The sequence below is a fragment of the Corapipo altera genome, unplaced genomic scaffold (genome assembly GCF_003945725.1).
Source record: "Corapipo altera isolate COAL_440 unplaced genomic scaffold, ASM394572v1 61029, whole genome shotgun sequence".
In the NCBI taxonomy this organism is placed as follows: domain Eukaryota; kingdom Metazoa; phylum Chordata; class Aves; order Passeriformes; family Pipridae; genus Corapipo; species Corapipo altera.
Genome location: NW_020885027.1, coordinates 349613 through 367118, shown reverse-complemented (window position 1 = coordinate 367118; position 17506 = coordinate 349613). Strand labels below are relative to the sequence as shown.

General features: G+C 45.1%; 1 protein-coding gene across 1 annotated transcript in view; it reads left to right on the top strand.

The window, feature by feature from the left end:
- LOC113959226 (F-BAR domain only protein 2-like) overlaps positions 1-17506 on the top strand; it is a 164650-nt gene that overhangs the window by 25001 nt on the left and 122143 nt on the right. The window contains exon 6 of the mRNA XM_027668095.1: positions 6500-6604. Within this exon, the coding sequence (XP_027523896.1) occupies positions 6500-6604 (105 nt within the window). The remainder of the gene's footprint in view (positions 1-6499; positions 6605-17506) is intronic.

Genomic DNA, 17506 nt, shown 5'->3' with positions numbered 1-17506 from the left:
CAAGGTGACGGCCACCTTCAGACATCCATCCACCTGCTCCGGTGTGGGGCTGCTCCACAGGCTGCAGGTGGATCTCTTCTCCACCATGGACCTCCACAGGCTGCAGGGGCACAGCCTGCCTCACCATGGTTTTCACCATGTCCTGCAGGAGAATCTCAGTTCTGGTGCCTGGAGCACCTCCTCCCTCTCCTTCTCCACTGACCTTGGTGTCTGCAGAATTGTTTCTCTCACACATTCTCACTCTTCTCTGGTTGCAATTACTTCTGTGCCATAATGTTTTTTCCTTCTTAAAAACACCCCAGAAATGTTACTACCATCGCTGATCAGCTTGACCTTGGCCAGCAATGGGTCTTAGAGCCAGCTGGCATTGGCTCTGTCGGACATGGGGGAAGCTTCTAGCAGCTTCTTAAAGAAGCCACCCCTGTAGCTCCCTCACTATCAAAACCTTGCCATGCAAACCCGATACTCCCTTGCAGCATCCTTCTGGAAAAGTTGTCCAACTGTGGGATGAGTGGGTTCACGGTGCACTGTGTGAAGAACCGTCTGGTCGGCAGGGCTCAAAGGGTTGTAGCGAATGAGTCTACATCTGGCTGGTGACCAGTCACCAGCAGTGTTCCTCAGGGGTTAATTCTAGAGCCAGTTCTGTTCAATATATTTATCAAAGATCTGCAGGCAGGAGTTGAATGCACCATTAGCAGGTTTGCTGATGATACCAAACTGGGAGGTGCTGTTGACTCTCTTGAGGGACAAGAAGCCTTGCAGAGGGAATTAGATAGATTGGAGCATTGGGCAATCATTAATGGCAAGAAATTTAACAAGAACAAATGATTCTCCACCTGGGATGGAGTAACACCAGGTACAAGTATAAATTGGGAGAGGAGTGACTGGAAAGTAGCCCTGCAGAAAGAGATCTGGGGGTGCTGGTTGGCAACAGGCTCAGTATGAGTCAGCAGTGGGCCCTGGCAGCCAAGAGGGCAAACCACATCCTGGGGGGCATCAAACACAGTAGAACCAGCCAGTCAAGAGGTGATAATCCCACTGTATTTAGCATTGGTGCAGCCTCACCTTGAGTGCTGTGTGCAGTTCTGGGCCCACCATTTAAGAAGGATGTGAAAGTCTTTGAATGTGTCCAGAGAAGGGCAACAAGGCTGGTGAAAGGGCTGGAAGGCATGTCCTGTGAGGAATAACTGAGGACTCTGTGTTTGTCTAGTTTGGAGAAAAGGAGGCTGAGGGGTGACCTCATGGCTCTCTGCAGCTTCCTGAGAAGGGGAAGTGGAGAGGGAGGTGCTGAGCTCTTCTCCCTTGTATCCAGTGACAAAACGTGGGAATGGTTCAAAGCTGCACCAGAGGAGGTTCAGACTAGACCCGAGGAAGCATTTCTTTACTGAGAGAGTGGTCAAACACTGGAATGAGCTTCCTAAAGAGGCAGTCGACGCCCCAAGGCTGTCAGTGTTTAAAAGGCATTAGGTCAATGCCCTTAATAACATGCTTTAACTTTTGGTCAGCCCTGAAGCTGTCAGGCAGTTGGACTAGATGAGTGTTTTAGGTCCCTTCCAACTGAACTATTCTATTCTACTGTATTGGGGAGCCCAGAACTGGACACAGGACTCAGGTGTGCCCTTGCCTCCATAGATCTGGTGGCAACTTGTAACTTTTTCCAGTTTTCAGGAAAGAAAGTAGTAGAGGAAAGAGGTTATCTTTCCCTGTCTCTAATGATGCCTTCTCTTTTTCATAGAATCATTAAAGTTGGAAAAGACCTTTAAGATCATCAAGTCCAACCATCAACCTAGCACAATTGCCATGTTCACCATGTCCTCATGTCATATCCACACGTTTTTTGAACACTTCCAGGGATGGTAACTACCATTTCCCTGGGCAGCCATTTCTAATGCTTTACAACCATTTCAGTGAAGAAATTTTTCCTAATATCCAATCTAAACCTCCACTGGTGCAACTTGAGGCAGTTTCCTCTCATCCTGTCACTTGTTACCTGGGAGAAGAGAGTGACCCCCACCTGGCTACAACCTCTTTTCAGGTAGTTGTAGAGACTGGTAAGGTCCTCAGCCTCCTTTTCTCTTGGTGTAGCCTCCCCAAGCTCCCTCAGCTGCTCCTCATCAGACTTGTGTTCCAGACCCTTCACCAGCTCTGTTACCTTCTCTGGACATGCTCCAGCACTTCATTGTCTTTCTTGTAGTGAGGGGCCCAAAACTGAATCCAGGATTTGAGGTGCAGCCTCACCAGTGCCGAGTATAGGGGGGCAATCACTTCCCTGGTCCTGCTGGCCACATTATTGCTGATAGAACCAGGATACCATTGACCTTCTTGCCCACCTGGGCACACTGCTGGCTCATGTTTAGCAGCTGTTGACCAGCACCCCCAAGTCCTTTTCTGCTGAGCAGCTTTCCATCCACTCTTCCCCAAGCCTGTAGCACTGAAGGGAGTTGCTGCGACCCAAGTCCAACACCCAGTACTTGACCTTGTTGAACCTCATACAACTGGTCTCGGTCCATCAATCCAACCTGTCCAGATCCCTCTGCAGAGCCTTTTTGCCCTCCAGCAGATTAACACTCCTGCCCAACTTGATGTAATCTGTGAACTTGGTGAGGGTACACTTGATCACCTCATCCAGGTTGTCAATGAAGATATTAAACAGGGCTGGCCCCAATAATGAGCCATGGGGAACACCACTCGTGATCGGCCACCAGATGGATGTAGCACAGTTTACCACCACTCTCTGGGAATAGCCATCCAGTGAGTTTTTAAGCCAGTTGAGAGTACACCCATCCACAACACGAGCAGACAATTTCTCCAGGAGACTGCTATGGGAAATGGTGTCAAAGGCTTTATTGAAGTCCAGGTAGACAACATCCACAGCCTTTCCCTCATCCACTAGGTGGGTCACCTTGTCATAGAAAGAGATCGGGTTGGTCAAGCAGGACCTGCCTTTTATAAACCCATGCTTGTTGGGCCTCATCCCACGGTTGTTCTGCACATACTGTGTGATGGCACTCCAGATGATCAGCTCCATGATCTTCCCCAGCACTGAGGTCAGGGTGACAGGCCTGTACTTCCTTGGATCCTCCTTCCAAACCTTCTTATAGATGAACATCACATTTGCCAATTTCCAGTCACCTGGGACCTCCCTGGTTGACCAGGACTGAATGATTGACTAAATGATTGAAAGTGTCTTGGTGAGCTCTTCTGCCAGCTCCCTCAGTACCCTTGAGTGGATCCCATCTGGTTCCATGGACTTGTGGGTGTCTAAGTGGCATAGCAGGTCACTGACCATTCCCTCCTGGATTATGGGGGCATCATTTTGCTCCCTCCCTATGTCTTCCAGCTCATGGGGCTGGGTACCTTGAGGACAACTGGTCTTGCTATTTAAGACTGAGGCAAAGAAGGCATAAAGTACCTCAACCTTTTCCTCATCTTTTGTTACTGTGTTCCCCCCCCACAACAAAGGATGGAGATTCTCCTTGGGCCTCCTTTTGTTTCTGATGCATTTGTAGAAACTCTTTTTGTTGTCTTTTACAGCAGTGGCCAGATTAAGTTTTAGCTGGGCTTTTGCACTTCTAATGTTCTCCCTTCATGACCTCACAACATCCTTGTAGTCCTCCTAAGTTGCCTGCCCCTTTTTCCAGAGGTGATAAACTCTCTTTTTTCTCCCTGAGTTCCAGCCAAAGCTCTCTGTTCAACCAGGCCGGTCTTCTTCCCCACCGGCTCATCTCTCAGCACATGGGGACTGTCTGTTCCTGTATCTTTAAGATGTCCCTCTTAAAGCATGTCCAGCCTTCCTGGACTCCTTTGCCCTTCAAGACTGCTGCCCAAGGGGCTGTCTCAACCAGTCTCCTAAATAGGCCAAAGTCCGCCCTCCAGAAATCCAAAGGAGCAGTTCTGCTGACACCCCTCCTTACTTCTCTCGGAATTGAAAACTCTTTGATTCCTCTTCATTTCCTGGTTGATGTTTCCCCATGTGAACAAGTGATAACACTCTACTGTTAGTTATGATTTTCAGTTATTTTTCTCTTGGAAATTACAGCATATCTTTCCTGAGTACGTTTTATTTCAATTCATTTGAAAGTTATATATAGTGATCAGCTTTACAAGTAATTGAAAGTGAGAAATAGTTTCCATTTTCCTGTGGGACACATTAAATTCATTTTAAAGAGGCAAGCGTTTAAGAATAGTTCAGACCCTACATTCTGCGGCAGAATCAGTTTATTTCAGCTCAAGCTGGCACCTCCAGAGAGTTACTCCCAACAAAGAAATCCCTGGGCCTTTATACCTTCACAGTCTGTGCACATGATCTTCACACGTTTTTCACGCTCCTCTTCGTCCAATGGCGTTTCATGGTCTGGGGTCTTCTAACACTTGATTGTATTCTTTCTACATGTCCACACAGGCAGGACATTAACTGCTCTTATCTTCCAGCTTGGTCCAGCCTTGGGGCCCTCCAGGGTCTCAATTCTTATCTGCAGGTATCCAGTCTTTGTTTCCGCCCCTGCTTAGCCATTCGTGCTAACAAACACTTCATTCAGAGTTCACCTATGCCAAGCTTTGAGCAGAGCCCATTCATACTAAGCTGTAAACAAGTTACAATTAAAGCATAGAATCACAGAATCATAGAATATGCTGAGTGGGAAGGGACACATCAGGATCATTGAGTCCAATTCCTGGGCCTATGCAGGACACCCCAAGAATTCTACCATGTGCCTGAGAGTGTTGTCCAAATGCTTGGTGCTGTGGTCACTTCCCCGGGGAGCCTGTTCCAGTGCTTAACCACCCTCTGGGTGAAAAATCTTTTCCTGATATCCAACCTAAACCTCCCCTGACTCAGCTTAATGCCATTTCCTCGAGTCTGTCACTGGTCACGAAAGTGAAGAGATTGGTACTTGCCCCTCTGTTTCCCCTCATGAGGAAGTTGAAACCACAATGAGGTCTCCCCTCAGTCTCCTCCAGGCTGAACAAACCAAGTGACCTCAACCACTCCTCATAAGGCTTTCCCTCCAGACCCTGCAGCATTCTTGTGGCCCTCCTTTGGATGCTCTCTAATAGCTTAATGTCTTCCTTATCTTGCGGTGACCAAAACTGCACACAGTACTCGAGGCGAAGCTGCACGAGCACAGAATAGAGTGGGACAATCACCTCTTTTGACTGACTGGTGATGCTTTGCCTGATGCCCCCTAGGACACGGTTGGCCCTTTTGGCTGCCAGGGCACTGCTGACTCATATTCAACTTGCCATCGACCAGGACCCCCAGGTCCCTTTCCACAGCACTGCTTTCCAGTATCTCATTCCTCAGTCTATACACACAACCAGGGTTGCCCCGTACCAGGTGCAGAATCCAGCACTTGCCCTTGTTAAACTTCATATGGTTGGTGATTGCAAATCACTACTTAAACCTACACAATTAATTTATAATATTCTAGAAGTAAACTTATTTTAATCCTCAACAGCGAGGAAAGCTATTCAGAACTAGAACAAATATTATATATACAACTGCCCTTACTGATTTCATTAAAAATTCAGAAATATTTTTGAGTTACAACTGATGGGAATTTTTGATAAGATAAATAAAGTAGGCATGCGAACACGGAAGCTACAAAAAGGCTGATGTTCCAGGCAAATAGTTTTTATTTTAATTTGCTTTTAATGCGTAAATAGCAAGATTATCAAAGTTTTGAAAAACTTCATCTCGTTTACTATGCTGTAGACTTTAAAAATCACTTTTCTCTACCAAAACCAATCCCTTCATTCAGTTTTGTTGTCCATGTAATACTGGTATTCTCCTGTATTTCTTTTTGTCTTTTAAGAATATTAAGTCCACAAAAAGAACACTTTGGTTTATTAGCAAGAAATAGTGAAACAAAAAATTATAAAACCCAAAAGAACTATTTTAAACAACTCTGAGCTGCATAAATTTGGCCATCAGTTTGTTCTGCATTAACTTCACTTTCAAATATCTCTTAATCTTAAAATTTCCATTGGCATAACCCCTGTACTTCTGAATATCTTTTCCTTTATATTTCTTCATTCACTTCTAAGACAACTGTGCAGCCTTGTATTTTTTACCATTGACTCTTTCAGAATTTCACTAATAACTGTTTAATCTGTATTCCAGCCCTGCTCTCTTCCTGCTTTTCTGTTGCAGATTTAAATATTTGACATGAGTTATTTAGTTAAGTTTGGCAATACAAATTTTTAAATATTTATTTCAAAATAAGTATAACAGTCATTGCTGATAAGAGGAAGGTATTTAAATGAGGTAATTACTTTGTTACCTTTTTAGGTAGTTAATGTATAGCTTTAAATAGAAATCTATAATGGCTTGGATCCATTATTTGGTGGTGAAATTTTGTTATGATACTTCACTGTTTTGATATGCGCCTGAATATTTTTATAGGTCATCCTAGGCTTTCTGTTAATAGTGACTTTGAACAGCCTTGGATCAGATTGGATGTGTGACATTTAACACTTTTTTTTTTGTACTAATCTATAGGCAGCAGTTAAATTGAAAAAAGCTACAGATACCTATAAATTGTATGTGGAGAAATATGCTGCAGTTAAATCTGCTTTTGAACAGAAGATGACAGAAACTGCACAGGTAAGTGTTATATTAAATCACTTTAAAATAAATTTATGTGTTCGATTTTACCTCTCTGATATTTGAAATCAAAGCTTTTAAAAATTGGTTCAAGATAGAATTATCTCCATTGGAAATTGATATGAACAATAATGTCAAAAGTAATATGTTTGAAGGGCGAACATTGACCATGTATGTTGTGATGGCAGTGTCCTTGAATGACACAGTTCAACACTAGCACTCTGAAAGACTTTTTTAGGAAGAAAACTTTCAGAAGTATTGTAGATACATTGTGATCATGTGGGAAATCTTGTGAATTGCTGGAGAGATAGAACTCATTCATAGGAGTTTTAAAACTGAGATCTATCATGTTGTTTTCATTATCATTCTGTCAAAACACTTCAGTAACAGCTTGTGAAAGTGACTTTCCAGGGTTTATCTGAGGTGGTCAAAAGCCCCTACATCTTATCAAATTTTTGTTTTGGTTTGGTTTTTTAAAGCTGTTTTAATCTGTATTTCAGAGGATATCAAGTTCTCTGTATGATTGTATATTCTGCTGATTATTATGTTTTAAAGTTTCTTTTTCAAATTTGTTGATTTTGTTATTTACCTTGCTCTGGGAGTTACTGAACCCCTGCTGAAATAGATTCTGTGAATGCTTCTGATTCACTTCAGAGCAAATTCAGTCAGGTTGATTTAAAACTTTATTTAGTCTCACAAAAGCTGTCTGCTATCTATTCCTTACCTTACAATAGACTGTGTTTATAGCAGTTGACTTACTGGTCTCTGAAACAATAAGAAAACAATTAACAAATAGACTGGCCTTGCTAAAAGTGCACTGCAAACTTGTCTCTAACAAGCAAGAAAGCTGAGTAATGAACAAGAGTTTTTGTTTAGAACTGACAGAAGATAAACATGAAGAGTATTTGAAATGGATTTTATTGTCAGTGAAGGAAAATTTAGGGGTTTTCAGCAAGAAAATTAGCTTGGCTTTTCATAATATCTTTAAAAAGATTCATTTGAACAACAAAAGAATGAAAAAAGTAACATTTTATTTTGTATCTAGAGACCTGTCATGGTTTGAGATACCCCAAAATCTAATTCCCTAGCTCCATCCCCCCTCCCACATCTCAACCCAATGTGAGATGGGTTTTTCCAGACAAAACACAACCAGACTCAGAATGGGGGAAAGGGAATTTATTACAATGACTGTACAAATAAATACTATAACACATTATACACACGATCACAACTATCTCTACCATGACATATAGTATTTACAATGGATCAGATCTCTTCTCCCCTCCAAATAAAAGTCCAGGAGGGAAAGAAGGACAGATCCCTTCCAGTCCCTAAGCAGGAATCTCTTCTAAGGCAGCAGGTCTCCTCATCTCATGCATGCAGCAGTAACTGGATTGTTGTAGCTGGATCTCTGTTCAATACACACAAGGGGGTCTCCAAGCCCCTTGGCCCGTCGTCTCCAAAATGAGGGTCTTTCTCTTCCGTGGACTGCGTAGCAGGGACAAGCTCACGTCACCACGTCATACTACAAAGCTCAGGGGTCTTCGTGGCAGTCCCTTTCCTCAGGGCATTCAAATTCCCCTTTGCAGAGCTCTGTGCTCTGCCTCAAGGCAACGGGGGGGCGAAGTCCTCCTCCACATTCCTTTCTGTCCCGGTCCAGCTTCCCAGGACGCTCTGAGCTTCTCAGCTACTCTCTCTCTCTCTCTCTCTGGTGCTGCATGTCCAAAACTGCTCTCCAAAATAGGAGTCCATCTCCCTCTTTTTCTCAGAGGGATCAAAGGAGTTTGGGGGGTCTGGTATCAGTTCTTACCCCCAGAACTCTGTAACTCTGCTGCGGGCTCTCTTTTCCTCGACTCTCCTTCCAGGAGTTCTTTCTCTGGTGCTGCATGTCTCTGTTGCTCCGTCTTATCTCTTCTGGCTCTCTGCCACCGTTTCTCTGGTCAGTGCCGGCTGCTGCTTTCTCCGACCGCTGCCCACGATGGAGAAAAACATCTCCCGGCATAACTACAGGCACCCAGCCCAGCTTTATGCTGTTCCAGGTCCCTGCAGCTCCCCCATCCAGGGGCTGGGAGGCCCCAGAGGCCCCGAGGGGCTCCGGGCCCCTTTCCTCGTGGCCCTACAACATGGCCACCTCACCTACAACCCCAAACTACAACTCTTCTCTTCCAGTCTGGTTGTGGTATGTTTACATTTCTGCAGGAGCGCCCATTGGACAGAATTTCAAAACTTCCAGGGGTCTCCACCCCTCGGGGGTTTCCACTTCCTTAGCCTCTGGGGAAAAACAAGGTTCAAACCACTACAAGACCGAATTTGAAGATGCTTTTTGTTCAGCTTTATTTGTGTTATTGGGCCCGGTCCGGAACTTGGGTGTGAAGTGTGGCCCTGGCCTGGCCCGGGCACGGGCGCGCGGCGAGGCCCGGCCCCGGGCGCTCGGCCGGCCCCGGGCGCAGAAAGGAGAGAGAGAGGAGGAGCTTCGCTGGCACGGACTGTGCCCTCATGGGAGATGAGAGGGGGAGCCTGGGAGCACACAGAGGAGAAGGACAACTCTAAACCTGGGCAGATGGAGCTCAATTAGCCCTGTAAGGCCATCCATCTAAGAGAAGGTCACTCTAATTAAACCTACGTCCTGAGGACCCCACTGCCACCGTCCAAATGTTGCGATCTGCTTAAATATTGCAGAAAGAATTTTTATATTCGAATATTCCCTTGAGCAAAATTAAAACTCATACAAGTTATCTGTTGATACCAAAACTGTTTTTATTAATTGCTAAGAGATGCAAAGAGAAAGAGGAAAAAATAAGAAAAGGTTAGAAAATGCTAAGATTACTTTTAGGAGCAGAGAAAAGATTACCACCAAAAAAACTACCTTTTAGTCCAAGCTGATCTGTGGAGTGGGGGGGAGGAGAGAGAGAGAAACAGTTTTTGCCTTTTTTTTTTTCTCTAGTCTCTGCTGCTTTCGATGTGATGTTATCTCTTTAGCTGCAGGGGGTCTTAGTTCTCTGAAATGCAGCCAGGATGTGGGCCTCTCCACAGCTCATAAGCTCACACTGGGCAGCCCCAGGCCATGCGGAGGTCTCGGTATGCACTTCTCAGCCCTCAGAAATATGGTCAGGGTGGAAAAACTCACGTGGCTACGTAGCATGGTGGGTCTCAGTCCACTCCAAGACGGCAGAGGTCCAGTCTCGGACAGGCAGCTTCCAGGTGGCAGAAGGAAAGGTGAGGGCGAGGCGGAGGGCGAGTTAGCGGTTATAGCCAACTCTCTTTTCCATTCCTCTTTCCCTGCTCTTCCCAAACTTTTCCTCATCTTTTATAGTGTTCAAAGGAGGTTGTGTGTGGTTTCTTGGCACGTAGGCCTATTCAGATGTTCGCAGAGATATGATAACCATGAACAATACCAGGATCTTTTGGCAGGAAAACTCCAGTGGGAAAATCTTGGTGAGAACTTCTGGTGGAAAACTGACACAGAAGTTTTGGTAGGAAGTTTTTGACAGGCAGAAACAATGGCGACACATAATTTTTGGCATTTGTATGTTATCTGTCTGTTATACCCTGGCAGATGAACCTTAGGATTAAAGGGTGGGTTTAATTCCGCGCACACCGCGTCTCACATAAAAAATCCATTGCGCAGGCCCGAAGGCCTTACCCACATTTGCAAAGCCCTGTAGCGACATCTTCTACAAATGCAGTCACACAAAGATCAAGACAAAGGCATATACACCTGTCTCCAAAGGTGTACCTGAATTAACTCTAGCATGCTGGAACATCAGAACCATGCTCGATTCTGCGGATAGCGGACGTCCTGAGCGTCAGTCTGCCCTAATAGCCCATGAACTGTCACGTCTCAACATCGACATTGCTGCTCTCAGTGAAGTTCGCCTTCATGAAGAAGGCAGCCTTAGAGAACATGGTGCCGATTACACACTCTTTTGGTCAGGTAAACCCAGAACTGAAAAGCATCTCTCAGGAGTCAACTTCATGATTAAAAACTCTCTTGTTCCTAAACTCAAAAATCTGCCGACAGGTCATTCTGACCGCATTATCTCCCTACGCCTTCCACTACACAACAAGCAACACGTTGTCCTCTTTAGTATATATGCCCCAACTCTCCAAGCTGACCCTGCTGAAAAAGATAAATTCTACACCGACCTGCACCGCCTTACCCAAAAGGTCCCTGCAGATGATAAGATCATTATCTTCGGTGATTTCAATGCCAGAGTAGGAAAGAATTTTGAAACCTGGAAAGGAACATTAGGCAAGCATGGTGTTGGAAGCTGCAACGATAATGGTCGACTTCTGCTAGAATTCTGTGCAGAGCAACAGTTCACCATCACTAATACTATCTTTCAGCAGAAAAATAGTCTGAAGACAACTTGGATGCATCCCAGATCCAAGCATTGGCACCTCATCGAGTATGTCTTAGTGCGCTGGAGAGATGTTCGCAATGTCCACCACACCTGCGTGATGCCCAGTGCAGAATGCCAAACAGACCATCGACTGCTGCGCTGTAAACTTAACCTCAATCTTAAATTCAAACCTAAAAGGGGCAGTATCCCAAGGAGAAGACTCCAAGTTAACAATCTCCAATCAGCCACAGTGAGAAACAAATTCCAGGCTAATCTTCAAACTAGGTTCGAAAATCATTCTGTAGATTCTACAGATTCCTCCCCTAAAACACTTTGGTACCATATTAAAAACAGCATCCTGCAATCCTCCGAAGAATCCTTAGGGTTCTCCCTCAAGAAGAACAAGGACTGGTTTGACGAAAACAATCAAGAAATCCAGGATTTGTTGAGGAAGAAGAGAACCACCCACCAAGCACACCTTGCACTGCCATCCTGTCATGCAAAAAAAACAGCCTTTCGCCTTGCATGCAGCAAGCTCCAACTCAAACTCTGTGACATCCAGAACAATTGGTGGATCAATCTAGCTGAAAAAACACAATTATGCACAGACACGGGTGATCACAGAGGATTCTGTGAAGCCCTGAAAACAGCATACGGGCCTACATAACAAGCCCAAAGTCCTCTACTCAGCACTGATGGTCAAACACTTCTGACAGATAAAACGTCCATCCTGAATTGATGGTCCGAACACTTTCAGACTCTTTTCAGTACTAGTTGTGTAGTCCAAGACTCAGCAATTCAGTCCATCACACAACAACCAGTGAAGTATAAATTGGATACTGCCCCCACTTTAGGAGAAACTCTCAAGGCCATACAGCAGGTGAAAATCGGCAAGGCAGCTGGGGTTGATGGAATTCCACCCGAAGTCTGGAAACATGGGGGTCAAGCACTCCATCCTAAATTTCAGAAGTTTGTAGTGCGCTGTTGGGAACTAGGCGAACTACCATCAGACTTTTGTGATGCAGTCATCATCACTTTGTATAAGAAGAAAGGTATTAAATCAGACTGTTCAAATTACCGTGGTATTATTCTGCTCTCCGTTGCTGGCAAAATCCTGGCAAGAATACTCTTGAACAGACTAATACCCGCTATAGCAGAAGGAATTCTACCTGAAAGCCAGTGTGGTTTCAGAGCCAGCAGGAGCACCACAGACCTGGTGTTTGTTCTCAGACAACTGCAAGAGAAGTGTAGGGAACAGAACAAAGGTCTTCATGTAACCTTTGTCGACCTCACCAAGGCTTTTGATACTGTGAGCAGAAAAGGTCTGTGGCAGATTTTGGAATGTTTAGGTTGTCCCCCCAAGTTCCTTAAAATGATCATCTCACTCCATGAGGATCAACATGGCCAAGTCAGATATGGCAATGCACTTTCTGAGCCCTTTCTAATAACTAATGGTGTGAAACAAGGTTGCGTTCTCACACCAACCCTATTCACAGTCTTTTTCAGCATGATGCTGCAAAGGGCCATGGCAGACCTTGAGGATCAGGACGGTATCTACATTCGATACCGTACTGATGGAAGCCTTTTCAACCTAAGGCAACTGTTACAACCCGTCCCAGAAAAAGGTGTTTTTATCAATAATTCCCTTGGGGTGGATTAGAGTGAAATGACACTGAATAGTCGGTGTCTGAAAACATATACTGGCAAGGTTTATTTTAACAATTCTGTATCAACAGGCATGCTAGCAGTTTGGGTGTTGTCATATAACAATGTGGCATAGAGATAACCTTTGGGGGGGAGAAAATGCATAGGGGACAATTTTGCATCAACAGGTATGCTAGAATTTTGGGTGCTGTCATATAACAATGTGACATAAAGATAACCTTTGGGGGGGGGGGGAAGAAAATGCATAGGAGAGAAAAAGGAAGGATAAGAGTAAGGGAGAGTAAGGGAAAGAAAAGCTGAGAGTGGACAGATGTATATAGTCACCGCCCATGGGGTCCAGTGATGAAACTTAGTAGTTGCAGTTTCCATGTCTGTCAGTTGAAGTGGTGGCCTTGATCTGCTGGGGGTGAAGGAGGGAAGCCCCCACACTCCAAGAAGTTATGAGTTATTATATCCATGGTCAGTGTCACGGGCCATGCCTCGATGTGCAGGCAGTGGGGGAGAAGGAAAAACCCAAAACCCCAAAGTCACTAGTCAGTTTATATATCCTCAGTATGCTTTTACACCTTCCCTGAGGCGGGGAGTTGTTTTCTTCTTGCCTTTTCAGGGCTTATCAGAGATATCAACAGTCCAAAGCAGGGAGCTCAGCCTCTTGCCTTTTCAGGGCTTCACACCTTCAGCACTGGAGGGAGGGATGGACTCAATTGCTCATCAGAGGTATAATGCAAGTCAAAAGCCTGCAAAAGTCTCCTAGAATGCATAAATCATTAACCATTTCAGTCTCTGACAGCAACTGAAGGCCCACACTAAGACCTTAAAACATCTTGTCCAGGAGCTGCTTTATGCTGATGACGCCACCCTTGTCGCCCACACAGAAGCAGTTCAGCAGCGTTTAATATCCTGCTTCGCAGACGCTGCTGAGCTCTTTGGGCTGGAAGTCAGCTTAAAGAAGACAGAAGTTCTCTATCAACCGGCACCTCAGGAAGTCTTCCATCATCCCCATATCACCATTGGCGAATCAGAGCTCAAATCAGTCCAGTAGTTTAATTACCTAGGTAGCCTCATCTCCTCAGATGGTAAGATTGACGGAGAGATAGACAACAGGTTAGCAAAGGCATATAGTGCCTTCGGAAAGCTTCATAAAAGAGTTTGGGGAAATAAACACTTGAAGAAAAGTACCAAGATCAGTGTTTACAGAGCCATAGTGCTGTCAACTCTCTTATATGGATCTGAATCATGGGTCATCTACCGTCACCACCTGTGACTCCTAGAACGCTTCCATCAATGCTGCCTCCATACAATCCTAAACATCCACTGGTCAGATTATGTAACCAATACATCTGTTCTCGAACAAGGAGCAGTCACAAGTATTGAGGCCATGTTGCTGAAAACACAGTTACGCTGGGCAGAGCACGTCTCAAGGATGAAGGACCACTGCCTCCCTAAGATTTTGCTTCATGGTGAACTTGCCACCGGCTGCCACAAGAGAGGACCCCCGAAGAGAAGATACAAGGACTCCCTGAAACAACATCTCAGCCTTGGCCAGACTGATCAACATAACTGGTCTACTCTGACCTCCAATCGGGAGGTCTGGAGACACACCATCTATAACGTTGCTGATGCTTTCAAGAAAGCACGCAGGAGCACTCTCGAGGAGAAAAGACAATGCAGAAAGATTCGTGCCTTGCAGAATTTACCACCTAAGGAGTCTTTCTGCTGTGCCTTTTGCAACCGGACATGCCTGTCTCGTATTGGCCCTTTTAGCCACCAGGGCGCTTGTAACAAACGTGGGTAGAGCCCTTCCCAAATCTTCGTTCGCGAAGCCTAGCCATGATGATTTATGTTATTAGGTAGACATGAGTTATTTCAAACAGGCTGAGATGTAGAGAAAAGAAATCTTTTTACTATACCAGATCTTACAGCTGGGAAACTGTGACCCTGCTTTTGGGCTATTTGTTTTATTTTGCAATACAAAAATGATACAAATTATGTCTCACTGCAAATCACACTTGCGTAAATAACCTTATTTCATTAACTGCAACAATCTCTTTTACTCAAAATTTAAATTTTCACTTAATGTGATAATGGACACCTGGAAACTCTTAATACCTTCCACAGCTATCCATATTGGAAATGAAAATTGGAATTCTACCAATATAAGTCCTATCTGTGAACTTTAAGTATAATGGTGTAGCTGCATCTACAGTTCTGTTGCAGGAGCGCTACTTTAAAGATAATGTGGTAAGAAAAATAACACTTGTGAATATCATAGAATCATAGAATGGCCTGGGTTGGAAGGAACCTTAAAGATCATCTAGTTCCAACCCCCCTGCCATGGACAGAAACACCTTCCATTAGACCAGGTTGCTCAGAGCCCCATTCAACCTGACCTTAAACACTTCCAGGGATGGGGCATCCACAACTTCTCTGAGCAACCTGTGCTGGTACCTCATCACCCTCACAGTCAAGAATTTTTTCCTAATATCTTACCTAAACCTACTGTCTTTCAGTTTGAAACCATTTCCCCCTTGTTCTGTCACTACGCGCTCTTGTAAAAAGTCTTTCACCATCTTTCTTGTAGGCTCCCTTCAGGTACTGGAAGGCCTCAATTAGGTCACCCTGAAGCCTTCTCTTCTCCAGGCTGAACAAACCCCTCTCTCTCAGCCTTTCCTAATAGAAGTGCTCCATCCCTCTAATCAACTTGGTGGCCTCCTCTGGACTCACTTCAACAGGTCGATGTCCTTCCTGTGCTGGGACCCCCAGCGGTGGACACAATACTCAAGGTGGGGTCTCACCAGAGCAGAGTAGAGGGGCAGAATCACCTCCTTCAACCTGCTGGCCACACTGCTTTTGATGCAGCCCAGAAAGCGATTGGCTTTCTGGGCTGCGATTACACACTGCTGGCTCATGTCCAGCCTCTCAACCACAACAACTCCAAGTCCTTCTCGGCAGAGCCCTTGACCATTCATCCCCTAGCCTGTATTGATATTGGGTGTTGCTCTGACCCAGGTGCAGCACCTTGTACTTGGCCTTGTTGAACCCAATGAGATTCCCATGGGCCCATTTCTTGTGCTTGTCCAGGTCCTTCTGGATGTTATCCCGCCATTCAGGTATGTCAACTGCACCACTCAGATTGGTGTCATCTGCAAACTTGTTGAGGGTGCACTCGATCCCTTCATCTATGTCATTAATGAAGATATTAAATAACACCATTCCCAGTACGGACCCCTGAGGGACACCACTTGTCAATGATGTCCACTGGGACTATGAGCCATTGACCACTACCCTCTGGATGCGACCATCCAACTGCTTTCTTATCCATCTAACAGTTCACCCATCAAATCCATCTCTCCAATTTAGAGAGAAGGATGTTGTGAGGGACGGTATCAAAAATCTTACAGAAGTCCAGATAAATGACATCTGTAGCCTTTCCCTTGTCCACTGATGTAGTCATGATGTTGTAGAAGGCCACAGGTGGGTCAGGCAAGAGTTGTCCTTGGTGAAGCTGTGTTGGCTGTCTTGAACCACCCCCTTGTCCTCCAAGTGCCTTAGCGTAACTTCTAGGAGGATCTGTTCAAGGATCTTACCAGGCACAGAGGTGAGGTTGACAGGTCAGTACTTCCCAGGGTCTTCCTTTCTACCCTTTTTTAATATGGGTACAATGTCTCCCTTTTTCCAGTCTCCATGGACGACTTTTCAAATATCATGGAGAGTGGCTTGGCAATTACATCAGCCACTACCCTCAGGACTCTGGGATGCATCTCATCGGGTCCCATAGACTTATGTACATTCAGAATCTTCAGGTGGTCATGAACCTGATCTTCACTTACAGTGGGAGGGACTTTGCTCCACCAGTCCTCATCCTTCTGTCCATCCACTCAAGAGGTGTGGGAAGACAGGTTGCCATTGAAGACTGAGGCAAAAAAGTTGTTGAGTACCTCAGCCTTCTCCTCATCTGTTGTTACCAGTTTACCATCATTGTTAATGGGGGAGGTACTCCTTCTTTGACCTTCTTTTTCTGGTTGACATAGCTGTAGAAGCCCTTCCTTTGCCTCCCTTTCCAAGTTCAGTTCCAGCTTTGGATCCAATCTTGATGCCCCTGATTAACTCGCGTATGTTGTTTACCATCAGATCCAGTATCTCATCCCCTCTGGTAGAGTTGTCTTATTACCTGGCTCAAGAAGTTATCCTCCATGCATTCCAGGAGTCTCTTCTGAATTGCCTACAGCTCACCACGCTACTTTCCCAGCAGATGTTGGGGTGGCTGAAGTCCCCCAGCAGGAAAAAAGCCTGTGAGCACAATGCCTCATGTATCTGGAGCAAGAAGGCTTTGTCAATAGGCTCCCTCCCCTTAGTCAGGTGGCCCGTAGTAGACACCAATCACAAGGTTCCCTTTGTTGCCTCAGTCTCTGACTCTTTGTGCTGGTTTAAAAGTAAACCAGTGGGAGAAATGAACACAGCTCTAGAGAGATTACAAGTCAGAGTTACAATTTACTAAAAATAAATTACAATAGATGCAATGATACAGAGAAAAACTGGTTTTAACCCACAAAAACAGTTGTATAACCCATCCCCCTGGGACAAGAACAGAACAGTGTTCGTTGGCCCCTGTGCTGAGCACCACGTGGCCCTTCTGGGTGCAAAGTAAGAGGAAAGGAAAACCTGTTAGTCTGGGTGATGGTTGCAGTTCTGTTGAGGTAATGATCGCAGTCTTGTCAAGAGTGGCAGTGGCAGTCCTGTTGGAGTTCATGTCCTCCTCTCAATCCAATGAGTGGTACCAGAAGTCCCAAAACCCACAGATTATATATGCTCAAATTCAGGTGGGAATGTCCAGTACCTCCCCCAGGGCAGGGAGTTTCACAATGGGTGATTTAACTCTGTGAGTTATTGGATA